This window comes from Durio zibethinus, chromosome 18 (assembly GCF_047325235.1).
Source record: "Durio zibethinus cultivar Kanyao isolate XHJ-2024 chromosome 18, ASM4732523v1, whole genome shotgun sequence".
NCBI lineage: Eukaryota > Viridiplantae > Streptophyta > Magnoliopsida > Malvales > Malvaceae > Durio > Durio zibethinus.
In genome coordinates, this window is record NC_143179.1 from 18,217,382 (window position 1) to 18,230,561 (window position 13,180).

The following is a 13,180-nucleotide window of genomic DNA, read 5'->3' on the forward strand; positions in this document are numbered from 1 at the left end:
AGCCTATGGTCTTAATCAGCCAACAGAATGGGCCCTAGTACTTTGGAATCCGATGCTATCTCCACGTGTCTTGCCTGTACAAGGAGCAATACTCCCTACTCCTAGACCTAGTTGACTCATTTTTCCATAAAAATACCAAACCAAACGGGGCTTGCCTGTACAAAGAGCAATACTTGGTTTGTTTCAAGCCAGCGAGTTGGATGAATCTAATTCAAGCCCCCCACCTTCCTGTTTTGTTGTTGTCGATATTCAGCTTCTTCCAGCAGAAAAGAAATCATAAATAGATAGTTATATCTAGGCTTCTTCTTCATTAAAAATTTTCCCCTTTTACTCTTGATATTGAACTGTAAAGAATATTGTTAAAACAGAGAGAAACAATACAACTTAAAGAGGAAAATCTCAGATATTGTCTTAAGGACTTAAGTCGCGAAGTCAATAAATTTCAATCAGCTTTTGAGTCTTGACTGGGTTTGGGACGACTCTGTGCAAGTAGTCGTTTCGTGCTTTCGAGGACGCCAAAAAAGATTGATCCGCCGATACCAATCCACAAGACTCTTGGCTCAATGCCCTGCAGCAAAAATGTAGATGTATGAAGTTCTCCTTGCTATGTTAATATTTACTTTAGGTCTGATGTAAATTCTGCAGGAGATTCCTACCTTAAGAAGAGCAGTAGGCCCTTCCTCCCTAACAATTGTTTGAACACAATCAAAGATCCCCTTATACTGGTTCGCGGATCCCTGTGACAACCAAAATGAAAATTTGAATCTTAGGATGCCCTGATGATTACAAAATAGATGGGTAGATAATGATCGTGAAGAAAAATACTATACCTGAACCATTAACCTCGTCTTAATAACATCGAGGGGAGTTGTTATTGCTCCAGTTAATGCACCTACAAAAGGTCATATTGAGCATGTAACGCGTTTCATTCAAACATTAGGGTATTAAGTAAGAGTATTTCTGGATGTAAACTTGCATGTTACAAGGATGTCATAATACCAGCAAAAGCACCAATAATAGCATTCTCAGGATCATTTAAATCTCTCTGAGCCTGCAAGAAATGAGATAAAAAAAAAAAAAAGGAAAGTTATCAATAATGTAATTATAAATGGTTTTATCCCATGTGTATGCAGAAAAACATTTTTATATGGACCACAAATACTGCATGCATGTCAAGAGAAGGAATACTTGTCACCGCAAATCTGTAGATAACTAAGCGGACAGTAGGCACATATATTTTAATTCTTTCCTATCTAGTGTCTTCAAGGCAAATCAATTTAATACGTTTTACCCATGTAATTGGTCTGCCTTCTGTGTTTTCTTTTATAGGCACAAATAAAAATAGTATTCTTTACCTGTGAATCTATAAGTCAGATTTTACACAGTCAAACAATCTTAAACAACCTCCCTTGGGCTTCATTTGCAGTATCACTGAATACCTTCTGATAAAGTGTAAATTTCTACACAACGTTTCCTCCTAGCATTCTCTTTTTCTTACAATCTATGAGGACATGTCTCGTCTGAGAACCCAACACTCCATATAATAAAAACTTGCAACTTTTAGCTTATTCCTTAACCTTAAGCTTGGTTTAATTTTAATTATAAGTTGTTGTAATGTGGGCCAACTTAAACATAAAACCATACATCGACACTTCAGAGTTCATTCCTCAGGGTTTCAACACAATTGCAGATTCAACATGACTCCCCAAATATGCATTAGGAGTTTTCTTTGCCGCCAATATTATTTAATGCACAATCCATAGACACATAATGCATTAAAACATGTCATTTAAAATAGCTTTCAAGTACCATAGCACGCAGCATGAGGTGAAAAGAGGCCAAAGATAATTGAGTAATTAGAATAGCAAGTAAATCAATCAATTAACATGCCATACTACCAGCAATGGCAAATAGCACATAGATGAGAGCTTACCACTGCCTTATAACCAATTCTAAGTTGCTCGTAGATACAGAATTGAATGGCATCAAATGGCAAATCTCGTAATACGAAAGATCCATAACCCTACAACTCAAAAGCAAGGGTCAGGTAATGTACAAAATAATTCACAGTTTGCAATAGCTTAAGGATCTTCATTCCTAAAAGACCAACAGACTGGTCCTCTGCCAAAAAGAACCTCCTTAACCTCTATGCAGGACAGAAAAAAAATAAGATGTCAAAATTTGACAATTGAAAGTAACATTCAAAATGATGCAGGTTAAGTTTATGGTAGGAGAGAGGGAAAAGTGAGGGCATCTCATACCGCATAAAGACCCTTAAATCCCTCCTTTGATGCAATAAGACGAACAGCATGAGATGCAGAAGTAAACTGCCCAGTTTGCATCCTTTGCTTTACAACCTGAGTTGTTAAGAAAAACAAATGTGAAGGACTAGTAAGTCAGTTTTCAATATGAAAATGTATGAGAAAACATATCTACCTCAGTTGGAACACGAATAAATGAAGCAGCAATTCCTCCTATAGCCCCTGCAGTCTGCACGATATTCAACCACCTTAATAAATTGTGGGGCCAAACAATCAGTCAAAGTCTAATTGGACTTTGAAATAACTGGGTTGAGAAATCAAGGAGGTTATTCAACCAAATCATTCAGATTGACTGGATGTTTCAGTCACGGAGGAAGGTTTATTCAATGGCAGATGTAGATGGTTACAGGGATAGATTTGTTTATAATGGACTTGATCATGAAATATATCCATGTCAAGAAGAAATAGAAGAATCTCTTACCAAGTGAGCAACAGCACTAAGATTTTCAGGGAACAGCTTCAATAGTTTCTGTTTAATAGGTTCATAGACACCAACAAATAAGGCAGAAGCCCTGTGCATAGAAAAGTTATTACCAGTAAATTGGAACCCAAAAGCAAGAACTAAGAAGAAAAATAAAGTTGATTAAGAAATGCAGAATTCATGATATTTAAATATCTCTAGGTCTTGATAAAAAACAAATTAGATAATATAAACAACCAATGCTGAATGTTTTAAGTTACACCTCAAACAGCCAAAATGGGTGGTACTCTTTTGCACGGGCATAAAAATATGGACCAAAAGCTAAATCTAAGTAACATGTCTTCATTTTCAACAAATGAAGAAGATTATATCGTAAGTCTATGATTGACAATAGCACACAAGCTGCAGCCTTGATGACAAACTAAGACACTGATATGATGGTGTAACTGCAGACCAGTACCTTTATTGTTTAGTCATACAGAGAAAGAGAGTATTATGCCGTCTGCAGATTTAGCATGTGAATGGTTATCTCCATGAAAGCAGACAAATGGTGGTCGGATACAGGAATGTCATGTTTGTTACCTTGAAAACTTTCCGCGAGAGCTGGTTTATTTGTTATTTACTTTCAGTGCACTGATTTTTGCATCTCAATTGTATTTTGTGCATGCTCTAATAACAGTAATAACCCTTCCCTAGTGAATATCATTACCAAATCAAGAAACGATTACCATACACTATTATGCCAGAGAAACAAGCAAGTTGTGCAATTAAAAGGTACTTACGGTAGGACACCAGCAAGATTACCAGCCAATCCAGAATAAAGCCCCGTCAAATCTATTTTATGTCCACCACGAGCTGCCTAGAGGACAAGAAGGTAAATTTCAAAAAGGTTTGAGCAGAAAGTTAAAGTTAATATCAAAGCAAATATCCACTTCTTGAGCTCCCTGTTCATTTTAAGTAATCCACAATAAGAGGCATTTCAATCTCATAATTATGACACATTAATTTATTTACAAACCAAATTCACTCTTGGTCCAAATTTAATTCATTCTGCAGGAACAAAAACAGTAGCAATTGTCTAGCCTAGCACCATAGATACAAATAAAAGTAGGCAAAGGAAATTGAGGAGAAACAGGAATATACAATTGCAAAAAGATTTAGAATGATCTCTTAATCTAACACCTTTTCTGGTAGGAAAAGCAAAAGATGGAAGTAAAATACAAAGTCCTGGGACCATTTCCATATTTTGTCGGAAGGAAATTAGAGAATGGAAGGAAAGCATTGGTATTTACATCTTTACCCACTCACAAGATAAAACCTAGTGATTAATGGAAGAAAAGGGGATGAAAGAGTCAGCCATTAAAATGAATTATTTTTATCCTCAATCTGTTTGCTTCATTGTTTCCAACCAAATAACTGAAAAGAACAAGTTGATTTTCTTTTTCTTCCATTTCCATTTTCTTCTCTCCCTTTTGCTTCCTCTTCTGTGTCCTTTCCTCCAATGAAAACTATCATGTAGAGGCCCAGCCAAAGACTTGAACTTAACATCAAGTGGAAGGGAATCCTTAACCTCCACTTTTACATTTATTTTAAGTAGTCAAGAATAACCTGCCTGCAGCCGTGTCTTTATTGTATCAATTGGGTATAAAGCTGTTTCAACCACAACACCAGCGGTACCTCCTGCTATGAGTCCCTCTGCAAATATTCCAAAGAAGTTAGAATACATGAATATATCGGCAAGCTTTACCTAACTAGCCACGCAGATTCATGTTTAACGCAATTTCTGCAGAGAAAAAATTACTGCTGGATCGGTGTTTTTCAGGTAAAGTTTCTTCACAAACCTGGTGCTAGAGAATTATCATTTGCTAAAGGGAGAAAAAAAGAAGCATTTTCTTTCTACCCAAGAACTGATGTTTAGCAACACAATGAAATTTTCATTATAACAGATGCCAGTTATTGGTTACTCAAGTTTTCAATGCAGGGATGACCTCAATCCAACCAAGTAAGAAACAAAGTTCATGCTCCAAAAAGGAGTTAACATAGCTTATCAAATTAAATTGCTAAAGTGGTACTCACACAAAGATAAAAGTAAATATGGCCATGAAATAACTGACAATGATAAAATTTTAATGCTGACTATCTACGTAAAATGTTAGGAGTTGCTACTTATACATACATTTGGATAGAGTTGCATCATCACTGATTCAATAAGTAAATAAAATACATGATTAAGGCTTACCAAAGGCTTCATTTCGGACACATGCACATAAGACATAAAGGCTCATGCTCTTGCAACAGACCGGTTTTTGAAATTGCTTATAAAATAGTTGCCACAGTTTTTTTTTTTTTTTTAATGAAAAATCTCTCTATCCATTTCATTGATAATCTCTTTTTCCCATTGGCAGTTCAAAAATTATTCTTACACGTACCAAATAGAATACGTAGGAAATTAAAAGGTTTTTCCTCTTCCATGCTGACTGATGCAAAGCACTTTCTTGTTTCAAGCTGTAAGTTTTGAATCTTCCTATTGCATGCATCTGCAAAACCATATCACCAGTTCAAACAATAAAAGCAGGTAAAAAACCAAAAAGATGGGAGAATATGTTGAGGCAACATAAAAAATGTCCATACCGAAAACAATCCCTACCCCTAGTTCAACATACAATATTGTCCAGTTACATTTTCTTTTCTTCTTAGTTCTTACAAATAGATTAAGAAAACCCAATTCTTTCAGACATGTGGTTAAATTCAAAGTTTTTCAACAGCAATATAATTTAGCCAAATTCTATATATCCATTCTAAATGCATCCAGTCAAATTATGCATTACTCTTAATACCAAGAAGTTCATTGATGGTAGCTTCTGTTTTGCTAGAAACAAAAATAGAATCTTCGTTGAAAGTCAAGAGTAGAAGAACGATAGGGTTCCACCTTGCTTCACCCTTTACATAATCAAAGATGTTATGAACAATTAGGTTGTGCCCTGAGCACTTAAGAGTACTACACTGTTAAAAAACAACAGCAATAACAAATGAAAAGCAATGCCATTAAGGTTAATCCATGGATTTTAGCCAACTGTATGTAAACTCTAAACAGAAACTGATGACAACAATAATAGCCCACAAGAAAGAAAATGCAATTAACCCCAGAAATTTGAATAATACAATAAATCCATGTATGTCAAGGAAAGATTAAGATATATTGTGAAAGTGGTTTAATTACCTGAAGAGATAATAGAAGAGCTCTTGGTGTCAACGGCCAGTGTAAAAGGACCCATGTCAAGATAACCAAACCAAACACTTCACAACTTTCCTGTAAGATATCACTGAAGAAGAATTACCTGTAAAGATTAACCAAGAAGTATAGAACAATTAAACATTCTGAAAATAGTACTAGAATTTCACTCCTTGAAAACAGCAACAGAAAAAAAAAAAAAGCAAAGGGTTTCTTTCATTTCAATACTTTCAAATCATCTCGATAAAGAAGATGTATATTGAAAAAATGTTATTGAGAGATGAAGAAGAAAAGAAAGTACCTTCTTTGGAGACAGTGACAATTCTTGCCGTCAGTTTAGCAGTGCACAAGGAAAGAGATAAAAGAAGAACCTTGTTTGGTTCTTGGGTTGTTTACTAATTTTTATGTTGTAATAACAGAAGCAATGGGCCAAACTCGAACATGTTCTGAACCCATTTTGTGAAGTTCATTTATGGTTAAATTTTATTTAGAAAGAAAGTGATTTTATTGGTAATTTTATTTAGATTTTAAAAGGAAAATACTACTTGTCATATATTTATTTATTATATTTACTTATTAATTATTTTAAATATATATTTTAATAAAATATGTGACCATCTTCTAATCTTGATGGTGAAGAACGTATGAGATAATTTTTTTTCAAATATTACTGTTCCTTCTACTTCTCACAACATAAATCTTCTAAAGTCCATCTATTTCAAAAATCACATACCCATCTTATATTTCAATGCACATTGCACCATCTCCTGTTCAATTGATTTTATTATTGTATGCTTTTGTTTTATTGTATTAAATTTTTATTGAATCTGGTATTTTGGCAATGACTCATTTAATTCTTTCATCACACCAGTTTTATCAAAGTAAATGTTGATGCAGCTTTCCATTTTAACGCCTAGATGACAAGTTTTGGGGTGATAGCTTGTGAATCATCAAGAAATGTGTTTTTGTGCTCTTGCTAAGGGTGATTGATAACATAGATTCCTCCTTACAAGCTGAAGTTAAGGCCATTTTATTCCAATTCTCTATTGAATTTGAGTGATTCTTTACTAGCAATGAAGTAGATTTCCAAAGAACACTACTCTATGTGAGAATGGGAAAGTGTTATTTATTTTATTTTGACGTTTCAGTAAACTGCATTTGTTGTTCTTTTAGGTATGTTAGGGAAATTCTAATTGTTTTGCTCATAATTTAGCTAAGATTTCTTGTGATGAGGGAGAGCAGAGTGTATGGTGGAGACCTTTTTTTTGGTGCATGTATGGTTATTAAAAAATTTAATAACACTCTCAATGCATCTAGATATAGTGTTACATATTGTCAGTATATCATAGATTGACACCTAAAAATTAAAAAATTAAAAAATAAATATTTTTAAAATCTAAATATTAATTATGTTAAAATAAAATAGTGATGTGGTGACTTATAATATATTATATTTATACATTGATAATATATCAAATATAAATTTAATATTTTACTATAAAAGCCAATTAACTCACCCACAGAAACAATCCCTTATTGGTAAATTTTCTTTTTATTGCTCAAAATTTTGTTGAGACAAACTAAAATTACAAAATCAGTTATGCTACTAACGAACTCCTTGAATGTCTTGTCTGGCAGTGCATCAGACAACGCCCGCCACTTTCTAAATTATCGTTTCGCCATAGTTAATATATATCAACCGTTAAGAAATTCTCCTACGTACATTTTTTTTCTAGCAATTTGTTTCGTGCCGAAGCAAAAATTTTCATTTTCCATTCTGTCCGGAAGAATTGGCACGAACCATATGGCTCGAGCCATGGCCTTCCTATGGACCTGTGCCTTGATCCTGGTTGCAGCTGGTGTTGTTGTTGCAGAGAACATTGGTGTGAATTGGGGTGTGATGTCCTCGCACCCATTGCATCCTAGCATTGTGGTGCGTCTGCTCAAAGACAATGGCGTGAAAAGGGTTAAGCTTTTCGATTCAGATTCTTGGACGGTAGGTTACTTTTCTGGAACTGGCATTGAGGTCACGCTTGGGATTCCTAATGAGCAGCTACAAAACTTGGCCGATGACCACCGTGCTGCCAAGGATTGGGTCAAAGAAAATCTCACCAGCCATCTTCATGATGGGGGTGTCAACATCAAGTAAGTTAATTGTTTTCATTTTTTGATCCAACTGTATCGCTTCCACTCTGCATTTCTCTACATCAAAGTCCCAAAATGCCCAAACAAAAAGGAAAATCTAAAAAAAAAAAAAAAAAATCCAATTGTGTGACTTTGCAGGTACGTAGCTGTTGGAAATGAGCCATTCTTGGGTAGCTACAATGGTTCATTTACAAAACAAACATTCCCAGCATTGAAAAACATTCAGAAGGCCCTAAATGATGCAGGTGTAGGAAACAAAATCAAAGCAACAATACCTCTTAATGCTGATGTTTATCAATCGGGTTCAAACAAACCATCCGACGGAGTTTTCCGCGACGACATAGAGGATCTGATGACCCAAATTGTGCGTTATTACAACGAAAATGGATGCCCATTTACCGTCAACATATATCCTTTCCTTAGTCTCTACCTAAATAGTAATTTCCCTCAAGATTTTGCATTCTTTAATGGAGGTCACCCGATCAATGACAAAAATGTTCAGTATGACAACGTTTTTGACGCAAACTATGACACTCTTGTTCGGGCATTGAAAAAGGTCGGCGTCCCAGATCTGAAGATCATCGTTGGGGAAGTTGGATGGCCAACAGATGGCCACAAAACAGCAACCAAGGACAATGCTAAGAAGTTTTATGATGGTCTCTTCAAAAAATTAGCCAGTAACAAGGGAACCCCACTTCGTCCTGGGAAAATGGAAGTCTACTTATTCGGTTTGTTTGATGAGGATATGAAGAGTATTGAACCAGGTTATTTCGAGAGGCATTGGGGGATTTTTTACTTTGATGGGAAACCCAAATTCCCAATGGACTTTTCTGGCGGTGGAAATGACAAGGCATTAGTGGCTGCTAAGGGGGTACAATACTTGCCTAACCAATGGTGCGTTTATGAAAAGGATGCCATGGACCAGGAAGTGTTGCCTAACCAGATGAGTTGGGCATGCAGCCATGCCGATTGCTCATGCTTGCAGGAAGGTGCATCCTGTTACAATCTGGACAATACGCGTAGGATCTCGTATGCTTTTAACAGTTACTACCAAACCAATGACCAAGATGTTGAAGCCTGTAAATTCGAGGGTTTAGCCAAGATCGTAACGGTAGATCCATCAACACAGAATTGCAAATTCCCAATTCAAATAGTGAGTGGCGGAGAGAAGAGGCTGAGTTTTGCATATAGAGCAATTGCTGCCCTCGTTTCATTAATGAGCTTGTTCATATTGGTGTAAGATTGAGAATCAAACTATAAATCATATAACGAGAGAGTTTGGAATGTAGAATATTGTTAGTGCAATTCCCTTTCTAACCTTTTTTAATTAATTTAATGATATTTATGCTAAAATTTCAGAATTTGCCTTAAAAAAATTCAAACTTACGGTATGTTTATTCAAGTAAACGAGTGAAAGAAGTAAATTTATTATAGAAGTGATGCTTGTGACTCGCATGGATGACTTCCAACAAAACAGATGAATAACTTTCTTCTTCCTTTAGTATAGATCAAAAGGGATCTTCAAACAGCTATTTGGACTAAAAACTAAGTTCAGTTCCTAGATTACTTGCAATGCATGCAGAATTGAAAATAAACTTCTTCGGATCATATAGATACATTAAACTGATATCAGAAAAATGTTATGTTACTTTCATTCGCGACAAATTTTCAGGTATATTTTTCACTTCTGTAATAAATAAAAGAAAAAGAATGCATATCACTGAAATATCATTTTCTAACTTGCAAGTCACCTGTCCTGGGGAAAATTCACTAACCTGGCTGTATATATCCCTGCAAATTAGCAAGCCATCTAATTGCCATTAGAATTGAGCAGCAATGTTCAAGCATTTGGCCATCCTTAAACAGAAGCCCAACCCTGGTGTTCTACATCAACCATAGAATGTAAACTTGACCCTTCTGGAATTCCCAATGGAGGATCTTGGCATGAACAATTATCAACTGTATATAATTCCCACTCCTTAATTCCACATTTTTCCAAAGCGGAAGATAATCTACTGCCCTCTGTCTGTTTTGGGTATGCTCCATCTGGACTAACAAGCACAGCACCAGTATATGACTGTCCTGCAACTCGAGCTGCCCCATGGTAATGAAACAAACCCCAACTAAAGTCGTCAGATACATCCACAATTGTCCAAAACTCATTTGACACAACCCCATTATCCAAGACACTGAAGTAAAATGTCCCAGGAACTTTTCCTCTCTTGACACGATATTTACGCCTCCTCCAAATCATTTCTCCGTCCAAAGTTTTAACCTGAAAAACTGGCTCATACCAAAATGATCCCTTTGCCTTCCCCCTGTAAAATAGCTGGTACTGGCATGGAAATTGATCATAAGCTGGGTTCTGGCCTGCCACAACTCGCCAACTCCAATCCAAACTCCCCAACCAACCAACAAATATATCTTCAGCAGTTTCATAGCACAAGTCCTTTCCTCGAAACTTAAGCATAGGCTGCACATATGGCTTTTCAGGGATCATTGCATCTAAATCAAGACAATTATTTTTCTGAAGAACACACAGAGAAAATGCTTCTAGTTTCGGACTTTCATATGAAGCAATACATCGATAATTGCACACCTGATCTACTGGACTGCATTTATTCAAGCATTGGAGAGCTTTCCTACAATTTGGATCCATAAGGCAATCCAATATCTGAGGTCCACAATTTTTCACCATGCAATTCAGGGTAGAAAAACCCTTTGCTCTCAAGTTCTTCAAGATAGGGACTGGCCGAATATAAGCATTGATAATAACCAACAAACAGAACCTTATATCATCAGAATTACGTCGGTCCCAAGCCTCAGATACAGTTTGCACAACTTCCATTGTTTCATTTGTTTTCTTCAGCCGAGACATTCCCACTATTTTGTCAAAGAAGCCCCCTTTTATTTCACTATGGACATAAGAGCCTCCTAATTTGTTAACTAAATCCAGATTGGATTCAAAGCAGATTATATTAGGGATGTTTTTGCTATTGGTCTGAATCCATTTCACTGAATCCTGGTTTGAAACAGCTACAACCACCAGAATATCTGCAGAAAGCAATTCCTTTTGCAGATTCACGGCTGTTTGATCATTGGATTGATGGAAATTGTCAGTGAAAACAACCATTTCATATCCTTCATCTACCCATTTCAGTCTTTTCGCCTGTTCAGTAAGAAAAGATATACAAGTCCAAAAATAGTTCTCTAAAAACTTTCCCCATTAATTCAAAAATAGTTCTTATTAAATGAAAATAAAATTTCATGAAAATCCCAAATATTTTTTAAAAAAAAGTAGCACTTACGGTGTGCCGCATAACCTCTTCCCACGTGGCGCATTTTAATGGACTGACGCTTCCTTCACCAACCACCGCTACTACGCTCACAGGCGGCTCCGCTTGCTCCGTCAGCGCACTTTTTCCCTCTTCCTTCGTCTTCAAAACTGCAGAAACAGTAGCTCTTGAGCGGAAAGTCGGATAAAGTGAAAAACTAGAGGCTGTCCGGTGGTGGTTTGATTGAGGTAAACCGGTGCGAATAGAAGTGAACCGGCGTTTGAGTTGAGCACCGGTTTTGGGATTGGGCAGTGGTGGAGGTTCCAGACACAAACTCATGACTTTGCAAGGTAAGAGTAAGAGTTGCACGCTACGGTCCAAATGACGCCACAAATATTGTTTCATTCATGGTATGTGGAACACGCTTTCTTCAATCTGCTAGAATTGCAGTTAGCAACGTGGCGCGTTTTCATTGTAGGTCATATAAATAATCTGAAAATATTAAAATTTTTCAGTGAAAATTTTAAAATTCTGTAGTAATACTTATAAAATTGTTGCATGTACATTAAGTTGTTATAATTTTGAAAATTAATAAAATATTATATTTATTGTCAATACATAATACAAAAACTCTTTTTTTCTCTCAATTAACACACAACTCATATTTATCTTAAAAAATAATTTTAAAGATAATTTTGAAATTAAAAAATTAATAAAATATAAAAAAAGTTCTAAAATACCGTAAAAATGAAAGAGAAGAAAATTGAAAGAACATGAGATTAGGAAAGAAAAAGAAGAAAAAGGAATTTCTTTTTCATTCTGGCTCTTTTCTTTTATAGTTTGAATGCATACATTGATTAGTATATTTTTTATATTGTTTAATTTTTTTTATTTTGAGATTTTTATTTGGTTTTTACTTTTTTTCTTTTGAAAGAGATTGAGAGACCGCATGTATGACTATACTGCATGAATGCTTGCACCACATGTACGATTTTTCATATTATTTCATTTTTTTATTTTAAGATTTTTTTTTACTGTGTGAGAGATTGAAAGATGGCATAGGTCTATGCAAAAGAAGTTGTTTTACTTCAAAACATCTCTATTTTTTCCTTTATCCTTATATTTGACTTTGGTTTTGCAAATCTTAGATGAAATGTGGATTTTTTTTTTATCCAGAGATTGTTATAACAAACATGGAAGGTAAGGACATATGTTTTAGATTTGTCATTTATGACTTTGAAGGTTAAAAATTTAACTAGTTTTCAGTTGAGTTTTTACTTTGTTATTCCTAGTGAGTGGTTTACCTTAGGCTGGACCAAGCAAAAAGAGATCTATAAAGTTGTTTATAAAAATCATTACTTCAAAAAAAAAAGAAGCAAAGATTGTTATTCCTAAAAAAACAAGTAGATTTTCTTTTCCATTTGTGCTCTTCTAGAGGAGTTGATTGCTAATGCCTAATGAAAGATCTCATTTCATCAAATTATAAAATTCATTCCTTACCATTTTCTGATTCTCTTTTCTAGTTCATTTTTCTATTGTTAGTTTTTTATTTTTTCAATTGAAATTTACATTGTTAAAGAGTTGCAAGTCCTTGGTGTGGATGGCAAGAAAGTGGGTGAACATACTATAATCCTTCACCCTTCAAAACAAACTAGAAGAGCATATGTTGCCACTGGTTAGGTGAAACAGACTCCAAAGTCAAATAGTTCATCATTCCTTGCAAGTTTTGCAGTAGGTTAGTTTCTTCTTCAGTTTTTCTTATTAAATATTTTAAACCAATTATTAT

The 13,180-nt window shown here is 35.2% G+C and overlaps 3 protein-coding genes across 3 annotated transcripts; 1 reads left to right on the forward strand and 2 right to left on the reverse strand.

Moving 5' to 3' along the window:
- Window positions 1-274: 274 nt before the first annotated feature.
- On the reverse strand, window positions 275-6,400 carry SAMC1 (S-adenosylmethionine carrier 1). The gene is made up of 13 exons (XM_022895274.2): window positions 6,276-6,400; window positions 5,963-6,080; window positions 5,172-5,279; window positions 4,351-4,437; window positions 3,525-3,597; window positions 2,743-2,833; window positions 2,437-2,490; window positions 2,262-2,357; window positions 1,934-2,023; window positions 1,000-1,051; window positions 831-892; window positions 657-737; window positions 275-568 (listed from the first exon to the last, which is right to left on the reverse strand). Exons 2-13 carry the CDS (start codon window positions 6,015-6,017, stop codon window positions 443-445), a joined length of 975 nt encoding a protein of 324 aa, XP_022751009.1. The 5' UTR covers window positions 6,018-6,080; window positions 6,276-6,400; the 3' UTR covers window positions 275-442.
- Window positions 6,401-7,543: 1,143 nt separating this feature from the next.
- On the forward strand, window positions 7,544-9,461 carry LOC111300656 (glucan endo-1,3-beta-glucosidase 8-like). Its single transcript, XM_022896278.2, has 2 exons — window positions 7,544-8,119; window positions 8,258-9,461. Exons 1-2 carry the CDS (start codon window positions 7,575-7,577, stop codon window positions 9,357-9,359), a joined length of 1,647 nt encoding a protein of 548 aa, XP_022752013.2. The 5' UTR covers window positions 7,544-7,574; the 3' UTR covers window positions 9,360-9,461.
- Window positions 9,462-9,703: 242 nt separating this feature from the next.
- On the reverse strand, window positions 9,704-11,814 carry LOC111300657 (violaxanthin de-epoxidase-like protein). The gene is made up of 2 exons (XM_022896279.2): window positions 11,428-11,814; window positions 9,704-11,288 (listed from the first exon to the last, which is right to left on the reverse strand). The coding sequence occupies exons 1-2, from the start codon at window positions 11,797-11,799 to the stop codon at window positions 9,978-9,980; spliced, it is 1,683 nt and encodes a 560-aa protein (XP_022752014.2). The 5' UTR covers window positions 11,800-11,814; the 3' UTR covers window positions 9,704-9,977.
- Between the last annotated feature and the right edge of the window lie 1,366 nt (window positions 11,815-13,180).

Bases quoted from the DNA above. Each gene is read 5' to 3' on its own strand.
- SAMC1 (XM_022895274.2), bottom strand. From the start codon at position 6,017: ATGGGTCCTTTTACACTGGCCGTTGACACCAAGAGCTCTTCTATTATC. The intron at 4,438-5,171 runs GTACGTGTAAGA...GAATATTTGCAG, and splicing joins TTTCCTACGTATTCTATTTG to AGGGACTCATAGCAGGAGGT. The intron at 1,052-1,933 runs GTAAGCTCTCAT...CATTTCTTGCAG, and splicing joins GAATTGGTTATAAGGCAGTG to GCTCAGAGAGATTTAAATGA.
- LOC111300656 (XM_022896278.2), top strand. From the start codon at position 7,575: ATGCTACTAACGAACTCCTTGAATGTCTTGTCTGGCAGTGCATCAGAC. The intron at 8,120-8,257 runs GTAAGTTAATTG...GTGACTTTGCAG, and splicing joins GATGGGGGTGTCAACATCAA to GTACGTAGCTGTTGGAAATG.
- LOC111300657 (XM_022896279.2), bottom strand. From the start codon at position 11,799: ATGAAACAATATTTGTGGCGTCATTTGGACCGTAGCGTGCAACTCTTA. The intron at 11,289-11,427 runs GTAAGTGCTACT...CTTACTGAACAG, and splicing joins AAGAGGTTATGCGGCACACC to GCGAAAAGACTGAAATGGGT.